This window comes from Pteropus medius, unplaced genomic scaffold, assembly GCF_902729225.1.
Source record: "Pteropus medius unplaced genomic scaffold, Ma_sr-lr_union100, whole genome shotgun sequence".
NCBI lineage: Eukaryota > Metazoa > Chordata > Mammalia > Chiroptera > Pteropodidae > Pteropus > Pteropus medius.
In genome coordinates, this window is record NW_024342471.1 from 3,168,607 (window position 1) to 3,193,871 (window position 25,265).

A 25,265-nucleotide genomic window follows, 5' to 3' on the forward strand; every position below is an offset into this window, starting at 1 on the left:
GCAGGTCAGCACTCCCTTCTGGGGGTGTGGGGTGCAGGTCAGCAATGATGAGTAAAGTACTAGGTCACAGAGAGAGAAAAGGCAGAGGCCAAGGACCAACCTATCATTCTGGCCTCGGCTCTGCAGATGTGCCCGACACACAGGAGTAGTTTCCCAAATATGGATACTAGTGCTCAGGGGGGGTTCAAGTGGTAGAACTAGCCCACACCCCACCCCTCTGACCTAGAAATAACTATTCTGTTAGGAGAAAAAAAAAAGTCTCTTGGTCCAGTCACCCTGCAGCAGCTGCCATTTCTCCTCACCACCCCTTGCTAGGACCTCTGCAGGTCAGTTTATGCCCCATAGCTTTCAGGGCAACTGCCATCTTCAAGACCATCCATGATCCTGCAGGTAAATCAGGGCCACTTCTTAATGTAAATGCCTAGAGAGCTCCTCTCCTCAGTCTCCTGAGCAACATACTTCCTCCAGCCCCATCTCCGACCTCTCTTGGGATCTTTGCAGCCTTTTCCTTCTCTACCTCGTTATTCTCACCCTACCTTGGTAGTTACTAAATTCCCACTCACATGCACATTTTCAGGTCTGTTATTTCCAACCCAAATATCCAGCTGCCTGTTAGATATCGATCACGGTCCGAAGCCAAGCCTCCCCAACAAGCCTTGGCGACCTCACAGAACCTCCCCACCTCATATCCAATCACCATCTCCCAGGGATCAGCCCTCTAACCACCTACCTCTCCCATCTTGGTTCAGGCCACCTTCCTTTCTCACATGGGCTATGACCACAGCTACCACCCCACCACCACCACCACCACCGCCTCTAGTGGGGGTGTGTGGGGTGGGACCTTTTGGGATACCATATGGAGGGCAGAATGTTAGGGACAATTGCTGAAATAAAATGCAGTGGTTTAGACCAGGGTGGTGGTGGCAATGGTGACTGGAAATTGAGTTTACGTGCATCTCATGAGCTGGCACAAAGGAGGATGCTGAAGGAGGTTCAGGGGAAAGGATGCTGACACTTCTGTGCAGGGATGGCTTGGAGATAGACAAGTGGAGAGAGGTGAAGGCATTCATTCTTGGGACTAGAGCTCAGAGGCAAGCCCTGGGCCACACACACTACCTCAGAAATGTCAAGGTGATTACCAATGACAGAAAGGGAAATCAGGACTGTGCCTGGGGGCTGGCAATACTGAATTGTTTTCAGGGAATAAGCTGGCAGATAGAAGGGCCCTGGAAGGCAGAAGAGCAAGTGGTACGTTTTGTTAGAACTAAGACTGACGTAAAATGTTGGTTAGATTTAGTAACAAGGTTCATAGAGTGGTAGTATAAGCTAAGCTCAGGTCACCAGACAATGGGAAGTGATGGGTCCATGGAGGCAGATGACTGCAAGGCAGGAGAGGGAGCTCTAGCTATGTGACTGGTTTGCTCCTCTGTTCAATTGTGGGGATCATGAGAGTTGCAAGAAGACTCAAATAAAGCACTAGCACAGCCTGGTCAGTGTAGGTGGGACAAAAGCCTAGGCAGGACAAGGGCCTAGGAGGCAGGGTCTGGGTTTTCACGAGAAGTAGGTGGCTCCAAGATTCCTCCCTTCTCTTAACTTCCTGGAGAACAAGGGGGGTCTCTCTGCCCAAAGCAGAAGGTGGCCTCAGGCATGAGGGGCTCGAGAAGCACAACTATGGTACTAGTGAGTGGGTTGTGGCACTGTCTTTGGTGACCGTGGAGGGAAGGAGGGGCCACCAGGCGCACTAGGGAACAGCCAAGGTCAAAGGACCAGATTCCGCTTGACTCAGGCCTGCGCCCAGGGGCACTGCAAGGAGTGGCAGCAGAGACCCTGATCCCTGCCGCGTCCCTCCAGCTCTGATGCCTGCACCGGGCCAAAAGCACCAACAAACCGTGTGCCAGAGACTGTACACAAAAGCGGCCACCCTCGGGAAATGGACATGCCATACCCTGCAGGTGGCAGCCCTCAGCTCACACGGCCACCAGCACGGGCCTCTGCTGCCCCCACGCGGCCAACACAGGGGGCTCGGAGGAAGCCCAGCCAACTAGGGACGGCGCTGGCCGTAGCCCCTCCTTCCTGACCCCTCCTCCGTCAGCGACCCAGCCCCGCCCCCCTGCGCCCTTCCGTCTCTAGGAACCTTCCCTCCCAGGAACCTCGCCTGAAACCAATGAGTGCAAGGAGGCTGCAGAGCCTTGGAGTTTCCTTCTAGTTCAAGATGCTCCACACAAACCCTTCGTTACCTTCAACAGTGATGCAGGCACCAAATAATACACAAAATAAGACACAAACGTTGCTCTCTATCTCCAAGGGGAAGGTTTTAAAAATTATTCTGCACAGCAGAAGAAAAAGGTTCAAAGTCAGTCTCTACCAAGACTCCATCTGGAAACCTGTCTCTCCCGTCAAGCTGCCTTTTGAGCCAGACTGCCAGGGAAATCAAGCCTGTGCCTGGGGACAGGCAAACACCAAGACCAAGGGTGGCAGAAAGGCAGGGAGAACTCCTCCCTGCTCCCCATGAATTAATCAATGGACACCTCAATTCCCAGTTTTCTACTAGCATGAAAATATAACCAGATTCTCTCTAGTTCCCTGGAGAAATACTGATTCTAGTAACCCCTTTTGTCTGGTTTTAATCTTCCAGATTATGCTTTTTGTACTTCCTTACTTTCATCAGGTCAGTAATTCCCTCACTACACAAGGAAATTCTGCCCAGGGAAGAAGTGCTGTCTTTCCAAACAGGATTTATGGTGTTAAGTAACCTGGAACTGCCCTTCTAAAAGTTGCTTAATTGTCAACAAAGTTACAAGTATAGAATTAACCTGCCCATGTAGTTTGCAGAACCTTGAAATAAAATATGTTTTTCAATACATTCACACAAAGGCTAAATGCACACCAGAGTTAATGCACTGGAGATGATCTCCAAGACCATGTTGACAAAACTGTGATTAGGTTATAACACGTAGTATCTTCTCTTACATTCAGCAAGTTCAACAAGACACAAAACCAGTCAGCTGAACACTGAAGAGCTCTGCCCTGAAGTGGCTGTGAGTGAAGCACCGCACATTTACAAAGCTACACTGAAGAGCAACTTAAACAGCAAATCCTCACTGCCATGAACATGGTCCGCTTTTCATATATATTTTTTTTTTCCTTACTGGTTACTAGAATTTTTAAGGATTTATCTTGATGTCTTAGAAAAATACACTTGTCCTTTCTTGCTTTGATTCGGGTAGCACACAATCATAAAATTAAGTCTCTTAAAAAAAAACAAAAGTTCACGGATCCCATTGTGGAAGTTTCTGGGAACCCCCTCCCCAGGTAACATCAGGGGATCTTCAACAGTTCAAGGAGTGCTCCAACGGCTCCAAAATAACCCTGGAAAAAAAAATACATGAAAAGTAAGAGCAACTTTCCTTAGAACTATTTAAATTACCATAAATATAATTACTAGGATTAAAGCCAATACTATCCTTAATTCCTGACACCCATTTCCTGAGCACCCATTTTGCTGAACCCAGTATTTTCGATCCATGTTTGGGAATCCGCAATTGGGAAACTGAAGCTGGGAATTTGAAATACTGTTTCTGGTCTGTAGTTGGTTGAACGTGTGATTGTGAAACCCACAGATACAAAGGGCCAACTGTATTTATTGAAAAAAATCCACATATACATAGACCTACTCAGTTCGAACCCATGTTGTTCAAAGTCAATTGTATTTCAAGACTCAGCCCAAAATAATCAAAGTTCCATATGTACAGAAATCAACACTAGCATCAAAGGCCTGAATGAAAATGGAAAACAGAGACAAACAGACTTGCAAGGTTAACCAGAGAGAAAAATTAAGTCAGTAGGTAACAAGAATGACTAAAAATATGAAAACAAAATTTCATAAAGGGTCCATATTATAACTGTGATGTGAAGAGATAAGTAAAAAAAAGTCAACCTAAAAAAAATCTCCATGTTCTACCTAGGAAAAGGTTCAACAAGGGGTAGAAATTCAGCAGGAGGAAAGTTATACTAAAATACGACATTAAACAAAATTTCTTTTTATTCTAATATAAAACAAAATAAACAGGTCAAAGATCACAAAAAGCAAGATGTATATAAAAGGTATAAAAAACAATAACTTGGTACCGATTTACTAACATAATAACATTAGAAGTCAAAAAGTTAGATGTCTTAAACTAAGCTTTTTGGTACGAGGAATCTGTGTGCTTTGAGTTTTAACTATGAACTTAAAGCAACTGAAAAGGAAAAGCTAACAGCTACCATAAAGGAAAAAAGCAATCTCTATAGCACTTCAAATACTACTTTGATTTCTGTCAATCCATATAAACAGTTAAAATGTAAATATGCACATACAATTCTGAAAATTGTTCATGAGAACAGTCTCTAAAAACCCAATAACACTTAAAATAGTTTAACTGCCCCACAACCAACCAGAGGAAAGTGAGAGCCCCTTCCATAGCTCAGGTTCTATTTTTCCCCAAACTGGAAAAAACAGAAAGGCACTTTCCAATAAAATATCAGGTTGAGCAATTCAATGATTCTTTTCCATTTTGTTATTTCTAGCCTGTCTACATGTTAAGTTTTTATGATATTGTGGTTTTAGTCCTGGAAGGTTTTTTACTGATCTATTTGTTTTTAGAACGTATATCTCAAATGACACATGAACTATATATGTATATCAATACATAAAAACTGATGTCAAAAAATGAAAAAAGCAGAACTCAAAGTAAGTGCATATATAAATCAAGTGCAATGGGAAATTCAGAAAATAAGGCATCAGAAATATAGCTAAATATTCAAGACTTCTTTCTTCAAAATTGCTGAAGCTCACAATTAACCAAAAATCACCCTTGTGTTAAATCAGGTAAGAAAAAGCTTTTGAACATTACAATCAAAGTTAAAACCCATACCATACAATTACCAAAATAAGTACAGTAGCCCATTTCACCTATACTTCAAATTCCAACGCAGTGAACTGTATGCCCTTTATGTAGGTAACGTATCACAGGAAGTAAGTCTGCTTACCTCGTGTTCCGAAAAAAGTGCTTTCAATTGTCCCTTGGACCAATAATCCAAAGCATATGCCAAAAGCCGCATGGCGATCGTATTAATTCTCAAGAAATTTCCAACAAATACCACCTGGTTAATGTTCTAAGCACATCAAAAAAAGGCAATTAGTTTTCATCTTAATTTATGTTTGCTGGTAAAAGCTATCCCAAACAGAGACCATGTGCAAAATTTTTAGCAGCAAGCTGACTTCTAATCAAAAAAAGTATTTACATTTAATCCAACTGATCAAGGGCTACTTAAATTTGATCACCAGACAACTCTGGACCCAATTCAAAGCATGCCAAAAAATGTCACAGGAGAAAACAGATTAGGAAAAACATGTATTAAAAATGACAAACAATAACTACTATTAAATAAAAAGTTTTATACAGATAAGTTAAAAAAAATAGTAAGACCCAATTCAAAGAAGGAAAGTGACACAAATAGGCAAATTATACATCACAGAAAAAAATTTCAACCTTGCTAGTTAACAAAAAAGTAAAAGTTTAGACCTATTAAGTGTTAGCAAAACAACTAACTGAAATTCCACCGCCAACATTAGTCAAGGTTGTGGTAAAACTGATCCATTTATTTACTGCTAAAGATGATATAAATTGGTACAGCCTTTGTGCACAGAAAGTATCCTGGCAATACCTATTAAGATTCACAAGCATGGTCATATTTTTTTAGATGAAAAAATCTCATTCCTAAGTCCCTTATCAAGAATAAAATTCAACCAAGGAATAGCTTCATGCTTAAAAATGCTTTACTACACAGCTATCAAATGCCCAGCCCTACGTGAATGATTTATATAAAAAGACATCAAATATACAGCCATGAAATTTATATTTACAAAACAATATAAAATGGTATGTACACCAAAATCTTAAATACATAAATAAGAACAAGGGAACATGCAATAAAGAAAATAGTGTTAACATAGTCAAATGAGGTTTTAATTACTTGATGCTGATACAGTATCTTTTTAATTAAAAAGGAGACAGTCCTTTTGTACCTTTTAAGGTTTTCTTTTTAAGCCACATCCCTATAGAATCTGTTTAAAATAATTTTAAACAAAATGTATAAATAAGGACAAGCTATAAAGCTGCACCAAATGGATACCCACGGGAAGGCCATTCTTGGTTCTTTCATAGCCCTGTACAATGCTGCTTGACCTGAATGCTACAAGGCAGCACTGTAAAGAAGCTGAAAGCACAAAGACAGTTCTACTGCAGTGGAGGGGGTGGCAGGGTAAGCAGTCCTCAGCCTGTTCGGTCTTCTCTCAGCTTCAATGACTTCTCTGGATTCCTTCCAAGGGATTCTAGAGCTCCACAATGAGCATGAAGTCTAGATTCAGCATCACTATCCATCATCGCCATCCAACAGTCCCCACCATCTGGAACACTGCCTACACATTGCTACCTCTCTCTACTTTCTCCTCTACTTCTAGATAGCAGCAGTATTTTTCAGTAAGGAAAAAAAAAAGATTACAGGTGAAGAGTTTTAAGTTTGCCAATGAAACAAACTCCGCCACATATGGCCACATTGAGGCCCCAGAGAAGACAAATGTTGTACGCAAGGTGGGGCCCACGTTAGAGCAACTACAGAAATCCACGTCCCCTTACTTCATTAAGGGCACACATTCTTGCGATCGAGCCAATGTTGTTGGTGATAGTGATCAAGGTCGCTCTGGCGAGGTCCTCTTTACTGACAGCCTCTCGCTTCTCCTTGCTCATCATGTTGCCAAAGCTGTGATAAAAAAAAAAAAAAAATTCCCTTTGATAAACCAAAGTCAACACAGGCCAACAAAACTTGAATGTTACTTGATTAAGATAAAAGTGACTTTTAGAGCAATGTTGTTCAAATCTTCAAACTGTTCATTTACAAAATAAAGGAGCATGTGCTCCAAGAGAAATGCAGCCTCAAAGAGAAACCACAAGCACTCGGAGCAAATGGTTTTCCTTGTCCTTTCCACTGAAATCTATCTACTTTTGATACCAGATATTCACACGCTCATAAGATACACTGTAAGGCACCATTGCTCCTTCTGCAACCAGGGAAAGTTGCAGGAAGAATCTCTAGTAGCAATTTCTCCCCAACTGCCCAGCTCTTCTACTGGGCTGAATGGTCACATTCACATCTGGTAAACTGTTTTATTCCAGCAAAACAAAATGCAGACAGCTAAGTCCCAGAGTAAACTACTTAAGAGTTTCAGATTTCCCTAGCAGATCGAGTACTTCAAAGTACCTGACCTGCAGAATTGCTACATTAATAACTCTGAACAAAAACAAACCCAACTAATCAGAAAAAGTGATTCCCAATGAGCAAATGCTGCAAACATAGAAAATGAAATCTACAGCACTTACCAAGTACCTAAAATTAGTAAACGAGCATATATGAGTGCCTTTTCTATTATTAAAAACCATGTGCCCCAATACACACAAAACTTTATATTTCCGAAGAATCCGAAAATGAAATTAAGAAAACGAATTCCATTTATGACAGCATCAAAGAGAATAAAATGCTTAGGGATATATTTAACAAAAGTATAATACTTGTACACTGAAAACTAAAAAAGTGTTGAAAGAAAGTAAAGATCTAAATAAATGCAAAGACACTCCATCTTCTTGGATGAGAAGACTAGAAAGTATTAAGATAGCAATATTCTCCAAAATGATCTACAGATTCAACACTATCCCTATCAAAATCTGTTGCTTTTTTTAACAGATATTGACAAGCTGATTTTAAAATTCATATAGAAAGTCAAGGGGCCCAGACTAGCCAAAAAAATCTTGAAATAGAACACTAACTTGTTAGACTCACACTACCCAATTCAAAACTTAGTACAAAGTTGCAGTTAATCAAGGTAGTGTGGTACTAGCATAATGAAAAACATCAATAGAACAAAACTTGAGTTCAGAAACAAACCATACATTTATGGTCAACTGATTTTCAACAAAGGGGCCAAAAGAATTCAATCGGGAAAGAATATTCAACAGAAGGTGCTGGGTTGACTATACCAACATGCAAAAAGAATGAATTTAAACCATACACAAAAATTCACTCAAAACGGATCATAGACCTAAACGTAAGAGCTAACTAAAACTATAAAACTCTTATAATAGAGAAGTAAATCTTTGTGATCTTAGGCTAGGCAGTGATTTCTTACATGTAATACCAAAGCATAAGTGATGAAAGTGAAGATAGATAAGATAGACTTCATCTTATCTATTTAAATTTAAAAATTCTATGCTGGAAAGGACACCATAAAGAAAGTGAAAAGACAACCAGCAGAATGGGAGAAAATATTTGCAATCTGTGTATTTGATAAGGGATTTGTATCCAGAACATGTAAGAATTCTTACAACTCAATAATAAGACAAATACTCCAGCTAAAAAATGAAAGACATGAACAGACATTTCTCCAATGAGTTGATAGACAGATAGTCAATAAGTACATGAAAAGATATTCAACATCCTTATTCATCAAAGCAATACAAATCAAAACCATGAGAAATTACTTTATACCTATTAAGGCAGTTAAAATCAAAAAGACAGTAAGAAGTGTTAGCAAGGATATGGAGAAATTTGAACCCTAATATGCTGCAGGTGGGATTGTAAAATGGTGCAGCCACTTTGGAAAACAGTCTGACATTTCCTCAAAAGATTGTACCACATGATCCAGCAATTCCAGTCCTAGGTATATATCCAAGAGAATTATAAAACAGTATGTCTACACAGAGACTTGTACATGAATGTTCGTAGCGGTATTCATAATAACCAAAAGTTGAAATGACCCAAATGTTTATCAACTGAGAAATGGATGTTATACATTCATATAACAGAATATTATTCAGCAATATAAAGGAACAAAGTTCTGATTCATGCCACGACATAGATCAACCTTGAAAATATGCTAAATGAAAGAAGCCAGTCAGAAAAATCACATATTCTATGATACCATTTATATGGAATGTTCAGAACGGGCAAATCTATAGACAGAAAATAGGTTAGTGTTTACCAAGAATTGGGGTGGGGGAATGGGGAGTGATAGCTAATGATACAGGTTTCTTTCTGAGATGATGAAAATACTCTGAAATTGTACTATGGTGATAGCTGTGCAATTCTATAAATATACTAGAAACCACTAAATTGGACACTTTAAACAGGTGACTCTATAGTATGTAAAGCTGTTTAAAAAAGGAAAAGATATACCCAATATTTAATATTTTATTCCTGTGTTTCTTAGAAAACATGCCCCCTTACCTCGAAGCCACAGCCCAGCCTGGCAGTCCAAACCTCTCATAGTCTCCTCCATAAATGTCTCGCACTAGTTTATCCACTTTGGTGCTATCTCCACGAGATGCCATTTCAAGAGCTTCTTCAAAAGTAGTACAGCCAGTAAGCAGACAGCAGAGACCAAAAAAAGTTCCTCCTCCAAGACTGTGATTAAAAACAAACAACACAGTATTATAACATTTTTAAAATTGAACCCAAAACCATGTTCACGTATCAATCCACTCTTGCCTCAACCCAATCATGCAGATGCCACCTGTAAGAAACAAGACTGTGAAAAGGTAAAAACAAGTACCTAACAGACATCTTGGAAGATACATGTTCACGTGCTCCAATAAGCAAAGTAGCAAAACACAGGGCTCACCTCCCCACTCATGTCTCAGTTCAGTATGGGCACCTGCTGAGTATAAGGAGCCTCAGGTACAGATCAGCCCACCACACCAAGGACTATGCTGGCACCTCCCCGCTTTCTCCAAGTGCCTGCCCCAAGTCATCCTCATGCGCCCCATCAACACTCTTGCGTCAATGTTTTCCCCCAAAAAATTACTCCACTCATTCTTTAACCAATACCTATTAAAAAACTTGTTTATCCCAATCTCTAGCTCCTTATTTTTCAATTGATCTCTGATCCTTCAACCAAAACGTATTCACTCTCATCTGCCACCAAATTTTCCCTTTTCAGACCACCCTCCCTCAATCATTTTTGTAGTGCTCAGTATGCCTCAACTTCTAGATCGCACACCATCCCAGGGTGGCGGGGAGTGGGGGTGTGGGAGGTGTGCTTGTGTGTGCACGCACACACACATATGTGTACATACACACATGTATGTGTATACATGTATAAAATCTAGACCAATTTCAAAACTAGGATCTTGCCTTGCCTTCTCCTTATACTATCTACCTTTGGTTACTTTATGGTATATGCACGCCATATACTGAGGGCAGGGACTATGGGCTCCATGAATTGGCTGATGAGATATTTTATATATATAGCAATGAAACCTTGAGCAATAGAGATTAAAGAGATCATGAAATCAGAACTTTCAAAGAGAAACATGTTTGTATAATTCTAGAAAAGTTATATCTTCCACATAATTTTAACATTATATGCAATACCTGAAAACTCAGTGTTAACCCATTATATCAAGAATAAATAATGACTTTTATATAAAAACCTACCTGGTACCAGTGACCCGCTTGTAATTATCTTTGGAATATACTGCTAAGATGCTAACCCCAGAGCCAATGTTCACCAGAAGCAGAGGGTATGGATTTTTCAAATCAAACGGTAACTTCTGACATTTTTCAGAATCAGCAGGGTTTTCAAAGTAATAACATTGTGACCGTCCATTGAATCCAACTGAGTCAATATATAAAATTCCTTTTATTAAGCAATCTAGTTCATCAAGTTTGCAAAGCTGAAGATCACCTATCTGTAATGAGATAAAAATGTTTTCAGACTTTTTAACAAGCCAAACAAATAAAAACTCCATTTAACAAGGTATCCCATCTACAAACCATAAAAATGTTCATAGATGTGTTTTATTTGTGCATGTTTTACAGATCTGTAGACCACAAACATAACTATGGACCGACAAGACAGACTCTTGCTCCCACAGACCCAAATACACTCTACCTACAAACCACTGCAGCAGCTGGAGAAATATGCCAAAAACCTGAGCAGAAAACAAGATGGCTGCTCACAGACATGAAGCAGAAGCATAGCCGAGATCACAGCCCTATCAGAAACCAGGCTCCAAGAAATCCAAGTAATGCAAGGACCTGGTGACACCTGGCGGGAGCCACAAAGACTGACATCTGCCTTCCAAAGAACATCTTCAAAGCTACGGAGCAGTATCAAAGTAGGCTACCCTTTATTATTAATAACCTGAAGCCAAAAAGCTGAAAATGGCCAATTAGAAGGCAAGATTTTTCACTATCTAAACAAGTTACATCTTCTGGAAGACAAGGGGATTTTAGCAGAATCAGAATTTAGAACACTGTTATCAACTTAATTCCATTCAAATAACTATTTTAGGAATTTCATTTAAATAAATTATTATTCCTATTATGTAACACTATACAAAAATTCAGAATAAAAAAGATCTTCATTCCATTAATAATTAAAGTGGAAGGAACTTCAAGACATGTTGTTAGCCAAAAAAGCAAGCTGAGAAACATTTTATAAAATATGATCCAATCTACCTATTTTTAAAACCTATTTTAATGTGCACATATATCTGTCACACAGTCATACATAAAAAAACTAAAGATATGTAAGCTTTTAAGAGTGGTGACATTGAATATTAAAAAAAAACCTTCCACATTTTACTCCATGAACTTCTAACCCATTTGAATTGTACAAGCATGTATACTCAATATATGTGACAAACGTAAAGATGCCTCAATCCCCAAAAAAGGAAAAGGTTTTGTTTACAACCAAAGTCAGCCCTACAAGTTCTCCCCATTTAAGTCACCTCCCATTTGATTACATTTACGTGCAATTCATTCTGATTCATAGTGGAAACACAATTAATAGGTAACTTCATCTTAATCTTTAATTAATAATCCCTAATTAAGAATATTAAGTTACTCTTCTGGCCAAACCCAAACCCTTTAATTGTTCATCGCTGTCTTCATTTCATATCCTCGAGCCCTTCTTGTCAAGACAAATTTAAATACTGACTTCCTGACACTTGAATCTCAAGTGCCAGCATTTTCATTTCTAAGCCAAATCATTTTATACCAGTGTCCTATTATAATCCAAGTAGTATTCTGCCATTATATGCCCAACCAGTATTTCCTTTTATCCTTCCCATAATTTGTGTTATCTTGAAGTGTTCTGTTGTGCTATTACTCCTTATGAATCCCAGCCTAACTGGATATAGTTAGAGGCTGAATGAATGCATAAATCAATTTCACTAACTCAAGTGACTCAACGTAGGTGTTACATCAACGTACGAACTGTCAGGAAATCTGATTCACATTAAAAAAGAAATAGGGTAAATGCAATATTTTTAAAACTATTTCACTGTAGTTTATTAAATATTAGTGACTTCTAATGCACAAACAGGATTTGATAGGCATTTAATTTTCAGTTCTCAAGGCTAATGCTGGTACATACAAATGAGAAACCCCAAAAGCCTAAGAAGCAATTCCTAGGGTCTAAAATACACTTGCACCGTCTCCTTAGATTTACCACACAATGCTGAACCTCTGGCAACAGCCTGAATGGTTACCGAATATGTTCCAAAGGGCATCTCTGCAGGGTCCTGGATATAGGGAGGTTTTCTCTCCTTTATCTATCAGTTATAGTCCAGAGTCAACTATGAGGCTTCCACAAAGAAGGGAAAATTTCTCTCCTCCTGCTGCCTTCCCCTTTACTCGCAGGTAGAAAAGAAACCACTGAAAACCAACAACCAAAAGAAATTCAAGCAAAAAATATAAAACCTGTTTAAAAATTCATTTTTAAAATTCAGTTCTATATTATGACTATGGTCAGTTATGGGAGAAAGTCAGGAGATACAGGACAAAGAAGACACGGTCATAAAATCATACGGCAGGTGCTGTAGGTATAAAAAATAAAAAAAAAATAAGGGATTGTAAACTGACAAAGTCCTTGCAATCTGTGAGGTCAACCAAGGGTTGCCTTGCCTAAAAAAATGATTAATTAATTAAAATCATGCGGTGACACATAAGGAGAAAAAGAAATATGGAATATAACACAGGCAAAGGCAGAATCTCAGGAACAATAGTCTCACTGGTGGCATTAGAAACATGGTCACTTAAGATATTTTAAATCTATATCACACCCTGAAGGTCAGCGTCTCAGCCAATTCACTTGGCAATTCTCCCACCTACCACCACCTCCACCTTCAAAGGGCCTAACACCACGAGGCCTTGCACACAGTGTTCACTGAATAAAAACCAAATCAAGTGCCCACTGGCACTCCATCTAGTGTCCAGACATGATTCAGAGATGGCTGTTAACAAGTGTGTAGCACAGAAAACATCAGAAGGCATTTGCAAAGAGGAGACTCTGTCATCAACCAACTCTGACTATTCCTGAGGTCTGAAAACCACTGCTTTAGACCAGAGTTCCTTGTATTTTAAAAAAGCCAAGAAGCACTGAAGGGAACAAGAGAAACTATATGGTAGAGGAGGTTCGAAACAAATTTATGACATGAAAAGACAAATTTTAAAAATTATTTTTCAATCTCAATGTTCGAGATTTAATGATATCATTTCTTATAGGTAGTTCCTTACTCTGCTTATTACAGCTTCACTATTTTTTCATACTAAAGAACAATAAATTGCTATGCTTTTAGTGGTTCTGATTTTCATCAACTCATATGAACTGGACAAAAACTATACAACAATCTCTAGGTGGCTATTTTCTGACTGTCACTAAATTATACTTAATTTGACTCAAGAAAATTCAAGTTCCATTAGAGATGGAAATGATTCTACCACTTGCTATAGGTATTATTTTTAACAATCAGATTACCGTAAATTGTATATAAGCTAAAAAATGCATACTGTGAGAAAATCCTGCTCAAATTTGTACGCTCCACCTCCAGTGGCACAAAAGACAGTGTGGAGACTCGAGAAGTTTTTATCTCTGCCCATTTGAATAAAAGCAGGCATGTCATGAGTGGGAAAGCGTATAAAGTGCAGATTGCCTTTGCGTCCACACAGAGTCAGGTCCTTCAGCTCCAGGTGCACATCCCGAATACCCGTGGACCCATAAGCCACATTGGAGGTCAGGTACTTCCGAATGCTTTTAAGACTTTCCACTTCTTCCTCTTCTTCTTCGGCGGTGATGTCTTTGGGTTCGAAATAAACCAGCTTGACCAGGGTTCCACCAATATCCAAGCCAAACCACGGAAAAACTAAATGGGAGGAAAAAAATGTCAGAACAGCTTTTCATGAAAACTAAATTTACACTTACTAGATTAGCAACTTATTTCATACCCTGAGGTTTCTAAGGACTATACAAACAGAAAGGTTTGGGGGAGAAGAAATATGATTGTCTGATTTGGAAGCACATCTTCTAAAAAACATTACAAAGATCAGAAAGAAAAATATTAGAATATTGAGCCAACCCAAACCTCTTATATAGACAAGCCCAAAATGTACTATAACACATTTAAAAAAAAAAAAGACTACCCATGAACCTCAACTCTGGGGAAAAAAAGATTGAGACTGAAAACCTTCACCCTCCCCTTGGCTTACAGAAGAAATGCTGAGACTTTTCAGTTCTGGTTTAGTACTCAAACTAGGAGTAGAGGAAATGCTCAACCCTATGCAACATAAGCTTCAGTGTTCAATTTCTCTCGAAACAGGATGTCCTAAAAAAAGTTTCCATGGACTTCTGTGCAACAGATGTTTCAAAGTTAATGTTACCAAAAAAATCCTTTCCAAAAAAGGGCTTCAGAAAATTGGATCGAGATAGACTGCATAGATACACATGCATGACTTCTCCTCTCACCTTAAATCCTAGAAATGACAAAGATATAATTTGACATACTATTTTCTAAAATAATTTTGAGAAACAAGAAGTGATACACTCAGCAGAACTAGGCTGATAAGAGCAGTAACTATCCAGAAACCTCAGAAGAATAATGCTATAAAAACTGACAGAAGCTATAAAGGCGGGGGTAGAATAGAAGTGTTCCATTCAAGCTATAGATGGAATAGCTGCCATGGGGAAATAGGAGCTCTGGTGCAGTCACGGGTGATCTGGTGAGGAAATGCATTTGGCGCAACTGGCCAAGCCAGTCACTTCCTTCTACTGAAAACCACTAGCTAACTCCACGCCCCCAGCCCCACAGAGGCAAAGTCTTCAATGAGCCCAGGCACTTGAGCCCTGAGATTCAGGATAGCACCAAAGTAGCTGCTATTACTCAGAAGAAATGAGTCTATTTCTGGCCATATAACCCATCTCTTCCCTACAATCTATCCTGACTGACTGGTAAACAGACGCTACAATCACTGACAGGAAAACAGCCATCTTCAAAGCAGAGATGATCACTTTTCAAAGTAGAATTACCAAAAGGGAAATCAACACAAAACGAGAAGCTAAACATCTGAAGAAAGAGTTGCAGGGACAAATAGGAGACTTAATCATAAATATCCTCAAAGGTAAAATGAGATCCCATCCATGAAAAATGAATAAACTACCATAAAAAAAAAAAGAGAAATGATTGCCAGCTGTGGTGGGGCTTTCAAAACAAAAAAGGCAGGCCGGAGAGACTACTATATACACAAATGAAATCTCAGGCTGAGTGAAAGAAGCCTTACACAAAAAGCTACATACTGTATGATTCCATCTATATGAAACTCTAGAAAATGCAAGCTAATCATTTCTGGATCTGATAGAAAGCAGACCATAGGCTGGGGAGAGGGGGAGCGGGGAAAGACTACACAGGGGTAACCCAAATCTTGATGGCTGGGGCAAAGGGGTAGCTTCATGGGTGTATATATCTGTCAAAATGCATGGGATTGTAAACTTTAAATGGATGTAGTTTATTGTATGTAAATTATACCTCAATAAAAACACTTTTACAAAAGAAAAAAAGGAGAAAAATTTACTTCCAAAATAAAGCTTAACAAACACATTTAATAAAATAGGCACAAAAAAAATGGAAAATTATAAGAAATTCTCCTAAAATGCCTCTTGAGTAGATTATGAAAGAAAGTCAGATATAAAGAATGCAGAACCAGAGTCCAACATCTATGTTATATGAGTTCTAGAAATTTTCTAGGACAGATAGGGGTGAAAGGACAGGTTCAAAGATCCACTAAGTGCTAAACAGAATTAATTAGTGGAGAAAGGAGAGACCTGAACACAAAAATGAATTCCTACAAAGATACATACATAAACCACATGAAGACAAAATTAGACTTCATCCACACAGATGCTAGAAGAGCAATAACTTCAAAGTTATAAGGAAAAGTATTCTGAAACTCATATCCAGACAAATCAGCTTTTAACTGGCATTGCAAAAGAAATTTTCACACAGCAAAGAGCTCAACATTTACTACTCAAAGATCTTCTCTGATATAATTTGTAAATATACTCCAATATAATTTTAAAAGCATCCAAGATATGAACTATAAGAAACAATAAGAAAAAGAAGCAACATGCACTGACTTTTAGAAAAATAAGCAATCTGGAACTAAAATACTTAAATGATTTCAACACAGGAAGTAGAACAGGGAAGAGAAAGGAGAGGGAAGTGAAAGCAAGCAGCAGTTCTGTCTTCTTGGGGAAAGGAAGATACAGATTCTCATTAATTCTAAACAAGAATAATGAAGTGACGGTTTAAATGTGTTAAAAATTTATAGGCAACTCCAGAAGAGAAATAAACATTATGATCCTCAAACAAGTACGAAAAAACAAAGAAGAAAAACAGTATGGTAAATACAAAATTAAAAATGGCAGAAATAACTATCAGATAATAAGGTGATCTATTAAACAAAAATATAACTTTGTATCAAAAATATCAAATACACTTTTGTTTCAAATACTCACAAACCGTTCACAAAAATTAACTGCACTAGCTTAAATAACCTCAAATTTAAAAGAATAAAAACTACATTCACTTTTGACAATACCTCAAAATTAGAAATTAATCCAACAGACACAAAAAAATAAATCTATCCCCCTGGAAATTTTTAAACCCACTATTATAAACTCTGAGATTAAAGAGAAAATCAAAACATTTAAAAATGAATGACAATGAGATCACTATACATCAAAAACAATATGCTACATTCAAGGTGATACTCAAAGAGAAACTTCTAGCCTATCGAATGTATTCAAAAAGAAGCCTGATTAAAAGGGAATGTCACACACAATTTGAAATGCTAGAAAAATAAAACAGACCAAACAGACCCAAATTAGAAGTTATTAAAGATAAAAAGCAAGATATAAAAGAAATTAGAAAAATATCATTGTTGTAAACAAAGCCACAGCAGAGCTGATCAATAAAATTAAGCTTTGAAAAAACCATCAGACAAATTTCTGGTAAGCCTATCCAAGAAAAAGAGAGAAAATACAGCTTTTCTTTTTAAAAAAAAGATCAAGAAGATGAAAGAGTATATAACAAAGATGATACAAATAAACCCATATACAACTTTAGAACAATGTTTAAAATGTAAACTAAACAGATCAGCTAGAAGAAACAGAGTACAAAAGGTTGCTCAAAAAAGGTAGAAAACACAGAAATCAAAAACACTGAAAATTGTGAAAAAGTGGTCAAAGATCTATCACCCAAACAACAACAAAAAAAAGCATCAGACTCTATGATTTCCAGGTAAACTTTGAAGAGCTTCTAAAGAAGTCATTCTTACTTCATATCAAAACTAGATTGTTCCAGCAGAAAAGTTGCAAAAATCGGACGGGGGCGGGGGCGAGGGGAGGAACCAAGCAGTACTAGGAGATTTGGAGAACTCAGGTTTATTATGCACAGTCTCAGAGGAGCTAGCGCTCTGAAGATCTGAGCCAGGAGCTCAGTTGCAACATTGCTTTATAAAACTTATTTGGCATGGGCTGATTGGTTAATTTGTCCTCAGATGGCTACAAAGCACTGGGGGAGTTGCTATGGGTTGCAGGAAGTTATAAAGAGTTACAAAGCCCCTGAGTTGCTAGGGGGTACAGGCAGTTACATTTGTTGCTTAGACAGAACAAGCAAAAGGGAAGATGAATCTTTAGTTAATTTTGAGTAAGGCCTCTGCAGCAAGCATATCTACAAAAGAAGAACAAAGAGCTGATTAGCCTTTTGAGTGAAAATTCCTCTTCATTTTCTTACAACATGAACCCCAAAACATGAAATTATTAAATACAATAGAGTTGTGCAGTAGAAGAATACACCAGAGCCAATGGGGATTCTTCTCAAGAATGAAAGGATGGTTTTCACAGTAGAAATTCCAATTAATGAGGCCTGCTTACATTACTAAATCGCAGGAGAAAAACCGATTCGACAGACTCCAAAAAATAAAAATTAAGAAAAATCAATTAAATCAACAGAACTAATGAAAAATTTTTAAGTATTTGAATACAAAAAAATATATAAATACCAACAGCTTTCTCCTAAACAAAACCATAAGAAAATGACATAAAAAATGTACACAACAAAAGCTTCAAAATATTTACAAATAAATTTAATACTAAATATGTATGACAGCTATTAAAATGGTATGTTGAAAGACACAGCAATAGGAAAATGTACCCTGTTCTAAGAAGGAAAATCTTGTTAAAATATCCATTCTCCCCAAATTAATAACAATGTCAATATAATTCTAAAGAACACTATGGTTGACTCCCCAGCAGCCATTCCACCTCAATCCCAAGAAGAGTCATGACTTCTTTGTATCAACAAAAATTCCACTGCCAGTGACAGGTCTAACCCAACCTGGCACGAGTCAGGCAAACAAAATCTGTCCTTGGCACCTAAAAGAAAAAAAAAAGTTCCTTCACTCTTAAAAAATCAAGAGCTGGATATTACTGAAGCAAGGAGATTTAATTCCTATTGACCTACTAGTAGTGCCATTCTTTGACCATCAACTTTAGGATGATGTCGACCTTATGGATAGTAAAGGAGAGTTACGGCACTCTGCCAACGAACATATTACATCAACAGGACTGGAACCTGAAATTTTGGCTATACCTAAGACCAATGGAAGATTCTACAATGCAAAAATCTTAAAGCAAATTAAACCTTACTCCTGTTTCCTTAGATTAAAAAATTGGAACATTAGTATACAGCTTTTATGTTTTAAATGATCATCTATTAACAGCCAAACACTATATTAGGACTTACTGAATAACTTATTTAATTATTACAATGACCAATGCAAGTACTATAATGACTCCACTTTATAGGTTAAGAAACTGAAGTATAAAAAAGCCCAAGGTCACAGTCAAGGAAAGGCATAAGTTTCCTAGAGATTTCTAAGATTTCCTAAATCCTTTAACAAGTATCTTTTAACAAGTAATTATACAAACCTAAGAGCACAGGACACATTCTTGGGTTAATAAAAATAAAAATAAAAAGCAGTTAAATAAAATTCACCATCTTTAAATAATACTTAAGGAAAAATAAGACAAGCAAAGTAAAGTATGTCGGCTCATATATATTTGTTATATCCTTTCTTTAATGTTTCTGGATGTACATATCCAAGAACTAAAAGACACTGAGAGGCATAAGAGGTCCATTAGACACATGCTCTGATAGTGGCTGAGGGAATCATACTCAGACCATACATTCGGCCTGTTCAAAGGGGCTTAGATGCCCATCCTTGACCATGAGACTACTGGATGGAAAAAGGATTCTTGCTATACCATCACATTCCTCATATCTCACCAATAGAACACCTATTTACTACTTCTAACTAATGAGTGCTTCCATTAATTTTCAGATATTTTAGCCTGTCTGCAGCCCTTCGTATATTTCCTAATATTAAGGCCTCCAAAGTATTCAGTCTAGATAATCTATACTTCACTTAGGACACATTTCTAGAAAGAATTTATACTGTCTCTCACAGATTATTTCTATAAAACTATCTTTAGCACAATATCTGTCCCATAATAGTCCCAATGACTGAAATGCTTTCCAATGGGAAATACATGGTTTATAAAAATGTACTCAATTTTAACGCAAGAACTAGATTCTTATACTATGTTATAAAATCAGCAGGCTCAATAAAAACTTTACATTTGGGAAATATAAACATACAATACATAACAGACTACTAAGAAATTGCAAGATGGCTTTCTCTTTAGACAGCAAAACTTAAGCCATTATTTTAAAAGGAGGGATTTCCACACCCTAGTCAATCTTACTGACATAAATTGAGAAAGAAAAGTGACTGAAGATAAAGATACCCCAACTTATGAACCTGAAAAATGCTCACTAAGTTATAAACTTAAGCTCAAGCAACACCATCGATCTTTTAAATGATCAGTTAAAATAGCCATTCTTTCCACTCCCTGATAAGGTCCTCTCCAAAAGCCTCCAGTATATTATCCTGTTCCTTCTCTCTTCCTTTTAACACGTATTTAAGCAAATATTTTTAATAGCATACATCTCTTCTTGCTTATGGTCCTCCCAAATAAAGAGAAGGCAGGGATTACAACACTGAACAATCATATTATCTAAATGCATGATTCATAAATACAGTTCCTAAAATAACATACTGTACCATTTTACACAGCTGCACAATTGAACTATTTTAAAGCCTTGCTTAATGTTTTATGATTTACATCCAAAAGAGAGACCATATAAAAAGCATTCTCCTCCATTCTGTCTCTCAAAAATGGGATATGAGCAACAGAAATCTAAGTTTTTCCTAAGCTCCCAGTGGGCAGCCCTTCCAAACTCCCTCACTGAAGATGTAACACTGCATCTAATAAAGGGCAGTGTCCCAGGGCCCCGGCACCAGTTCCATTCTGCCAACACTGATACTCCCCCAAAAACCAAGGAAAAGCAATCCATTTTCTAGTTTAATATTGTCAAGCTACAAACAAAAGCTTTATTTTCTAAACTAATGGAGGTTAACGATATTCTATGATTGAGATGAGGCCAAAATCAGTTAAGTCCCAAAAATCTCCCAAGCAGCTACAACATGCTTGCAAGTCACCTTGAAAGATCCAGCTGTCCTCACACTGCCATAGAGCACTCTGATCCCAGGGTTTCCACACATCCTGCACATCTGCTGCACATCTGGGGCCCTTGATTAAAATGCATGTTCTCCTGTTACATGAGCATATGTTATCTGTCAAAAATTGTATTTTACTATATGTAATTATGCCTCATTAAAATTTTAAAAATTAAAATATGCATGTTCTTAGACCCCTTTATAGATCTGAGGGGTTTTTTTTTAAAGCTTCTGAGTGATTCCATGTAAGACCACTGCTCTGGATTACACTGTGTGTACCATCCCCCATTCCAAAATGGGGAGGTCAAGATCACTGGGTCTGAAGTCAGACACCTAGAATCAAAACACAACTAACTCACTAAATGCCCTTGGACAAAAGGGACAATTTCAATGAGTCCGTTTTCTTATCTGGAAACTGGGAATAAAATTAACTACCTCACAGGATAATTGAGACTTAAATGAGTTTCATAAAATATTTGGCACAGTGTCTAACACAAACGAGTAAGTGCTATATTAACATCATTAGCATCTTCGTTTCTGTCATTTTAAACCAATCTTTACTTGGCATTTCTCTCAGTCCTATGAGACATACTCTGCCTACCCTAAAACTTTTAAAGAACTTCTTAAAGACACACATCTCTAGTATCATCCCTAAAGACTATGATGCATTAAGTCTGAGATGGAGACAGGTTTGGGAATCACACTGCTTTAGGGAACATGTGTGGCAGAACATGACTATAACCAGAACCCACAAGAATCCCTAAGAGAAACTGAATAGCTCCTTCTAGTTTCAAATGACAACTAGTCTCCTACCTTTAGACAAATAATGTAATTATATCAGACCATTTTCTAAAATCAAAAGGTAGCTCCACCCCATACCCAACTTTCTCAACAACTAATACAGAAAGATTTAGTCTTACTGAATTTTCTCAAAGACCAAAGTACAGCTGCCCCATGAACAATGTGCCGGCGGTGGCGGGGAGGGGAGTAGTGGAGAACAACCCTCATGCAGTTGAAAATCCATATAACTTTCAACTCCCCCAAAATTTAACTGTCCCTCATTATCTAAGGGGGAGTGGTTCCAGGACCCCCCAGGGATACCTAACTACAAGGACGCTCAAGTACCCTATATAAAATGGCAGAGACCAATGCAGTCAGCCACTCCGCATCGTGAACAGAAAACAGTACAGGTATTTATTGAAAAAAATCCTAAGTGGACCCGTGCCAGTTCAAACCCATGTTGTTCTAGGGTCAACTATATATTCTTAGAGGGTTCAGCAGCCAACAGGCTGACTCGCCATCTAAAAAGGTGCACCCAGGCACAGTACAGAAAGAGCAAATGAGAAGAACAAGACCTTGTTTATTTTTTTAGCAGGTCTCATTATCTAAGAGACACCAAATGACGAATTAATATTTGTTTTAATTCCTAAAAGAAGTTTCAAAACCACTTTATATACTACACTCCTACACACATAAGGTCTAAACCAGTGTTTTTCAGAGTGGTCTTTGAGTACCTGTATCTAACTGATAAGAAAGGCTTCTCAGAACTCTCTCCAGATTCTGATTCAAAAGAGAGAACTGGACCCATGGAATCTGCATTTTTAACTCCCCAGGTCATTTTTATGCTCAAAATTTGGAAGTAGCTAGAAATTTTCACTTCAAGTATGAGAACCTTGAACACAAAAGATCATGATTATGCCTGGTCTTACAGCATTGAAATAATACCTACTAGAACATAAACAATCCATAAAGTACAGTGGCTAAAAGCAGATGCTACAAAGCTAGATAGAATTCCTTAGTTTACAGTTCTATTCCACCATTCACTAGCAACTTGACACTGGGCAAATGTGCCCCAGTTTTTTCATCTGTAAAATGAAATACTACCACCTACCTCAGAGCTATCTGTAAAATGAAATACTACCACCTACCTCAAAGCTCTCAGAAGAGCACCTGAAAAAAATTTTCATTAAAAAAAAAAATTTTAGAGTGCCTGATCCGTGCAAACACCCAAAATACAATATAGAATCCTTGTGACCAATGACCGCGAACAGCTGGCTATATTATATGACTGTGATTCTTATTTGCTGAATCTTTGGAATTTGCATCCATATCCAATAATGTAGAACAAAACCATGAAGCAACTAATGCTTTGCATTGCTTAAAAATCAGGTGCTTCTCAAATAAAACACAAACCAGGTAACTGGCTCTAAAAATGGTATCAGTTAAGAGCAAATAACCTGTTTCCCAAATCTCTTTCAAGAGGCTAGGAAAAGACAAAAACGTTGAAAACTCTCAAACTTTTCATAGCAAAATAGGGCTCTATTTAATCATCCAAATCATAAAAGTTATAAGTAAAGCAAATGAGTGGTAGGACTGGGGTACAAGACCACCCAATAAACACCTCACACTCATCATACCACTTTCTCTCACTCATAATCTGCATTTAAAACAAGTTGATAGCCTGAAATAGGAATTTGGCTACAACGGCAAGTCTAACCATATGTAAAATGTCACTATATTATAAGGTTCATTAAATTAGACTATAAGGACAGTGGATACTTTCAACAGTAGCAATGACTGCTAGAAAGACGATCTGAACTGAAGACCTATAATGGGGAGAAAATATTTGGACTAGATGTGAACACAGAAAAAAAAATCTTAATAATAAAATGGAGAGATCGATTCTCTGGCAAGAGCATGTGAAACTCCCAAGAAGAAATTCAGGAAACTGTCTTTTCCCTCAAAAAGAAAAAGCCTTAATGCCCAGAATGCTACAGCGCTGAAATCGTTGAATAAAAGCAAATAGATGCAAAGAAAACAGAGGCGGTATCTGGGTGAGAGATGACCCGAATTCTCACGGGAAGAAAAGCAGCCAAAGCTTAGTGCATAGAACATGGAATCCAGTTTAGGGCCTGCAGCTACTCAGGAGGCAGTTAACCATTTTTCCAGGAATCTTGAAATCTCCAGATAAAAAAGATTTAATGTCTTAGCATATTTTGGAAATCCACGGAAAACAGACATTGAGAATTTAATGAATTTGAGGGGAGGGGAGGCAGTGGAAATGACTCAAAAGAAGCCTTCTCCAGGATAAAATCATGCGACTCTCGGGCAAAGAATGCCTGTGGAGCTAAGGAGAGAGGAAGGGTTTGGAAAAGGGCCCTCCACTCCAACATCCAGGTAGCGCGGACAATGCGCCCCGGGGGTCGGGCGGGGGCCGAACTCCGAAGCCACCGCGTTTAGGCGATCCCAGGCCTCCAACCCAGTGTCTGCTCACGCACCAACCTGGGACCACCGTGAGAGGGCACTGTCCCCGCGCGAGCGCGCGGGAAAAAAAGGCGGCCGGGCCGGAAGGGGGCAGGGCGAATCGCGAGGGCGCCCCGCCGGGCACTTACGGGGCCGCTTCTTCTTGAGGCTTTCCACGCGCTGGCGGGAGACCGAGGTAGGTCCGCTGTAGGAGCCGGGCCGGTCCCGCCTTACGCCCTCCGCCGAGGCCCCGACCGCAGGTGCCGACGCGCTGTTCGCCCGGCGCCGCAACGGCTCCCGCCGCCGCCCATCGGGCGCCCCGGGCGCTGGCTCACGGGTCGACGAGGCGGAGGCGGCGGCGGCCCTGCCGTGGCGCTCCATGGGGGCGCCGAGCCGGCCCGCTCCCATCCGCAGCAGCCACCGCTGCCGCCCGAGCCAGGCCCCCAGCTCCGGACACCTCGTTGCCTCCTCTGAAGCAGTCCAGCCGGAGCAGAGGCGTACCCTCGGCCGGCCGCCTCTTCCGTTGCGCCAACGCGCAGCAAGCCAATCCCAGCAGGCTAGGGGCGGCCCGAAGTTCTAGTGTCCAATAGGGCCCCTGGATGGAGTAGGACTGACCGCGCCTCCGTCCAATGAGAGGTTCCCAGGACAGGGCGGGGCGCAGGGTAGCAGGGGAGCAGATCCGAGCTCGGCAGAGAGAAGGCGGTGTGACTGAGGGGGGAGTGATGGCGGCGCCGCCCAATGGACGTGTGAGTGGAGGGGCCCGTGCCCCCTCCTTCCACCGTACCCGCCTGCACGCGTAGACAGGTCCGCGCTCCTCGGCACCAGAACTCTCCCGGGATGCTGCCGCGTGCCCCGAGTCCCTCCCGGATGCTCCATCCCTTCCTCTCCGAGCTGGCCCCCTCCTCCAAGTAGTGTTCCCGCAGGGTCTAGCCGCCAGTCGTTGGCAAACGGAAGGGCTAGAAATGTGGCTGACCCTAGCCTTTGTCCCTCGGCCTGGTTCCGCCGCTGTC

At 39.2% G+C, this 25,265-nt stretch overlaps 1 protein-coding gene across 1 annotated transcript; it reads right to left on the bottom strand.

Moving 5' to 3' along the window:
• Positions 1-2,825: 2,825 nt before the first annotated feature.
• Positions 2,826-25,265, bottom strand: PANK2 (pantothenate kinase 2). Its single transcript, XM_039863803.1, is given in 7 exon segments — positions 2,826-3,369; positions 5,029-5,154; positions 6,678-6,801; positions 9,319-9,495; positions 10,528-10,781; positions 13,888-14,240; positions 24,405-25,265. Coding segments are annotated over 7 exon segments (1,812 nt in total). The 5' UTR covers positions 25,132-25,265; the 3' UTR covers positions 2,826-3,318.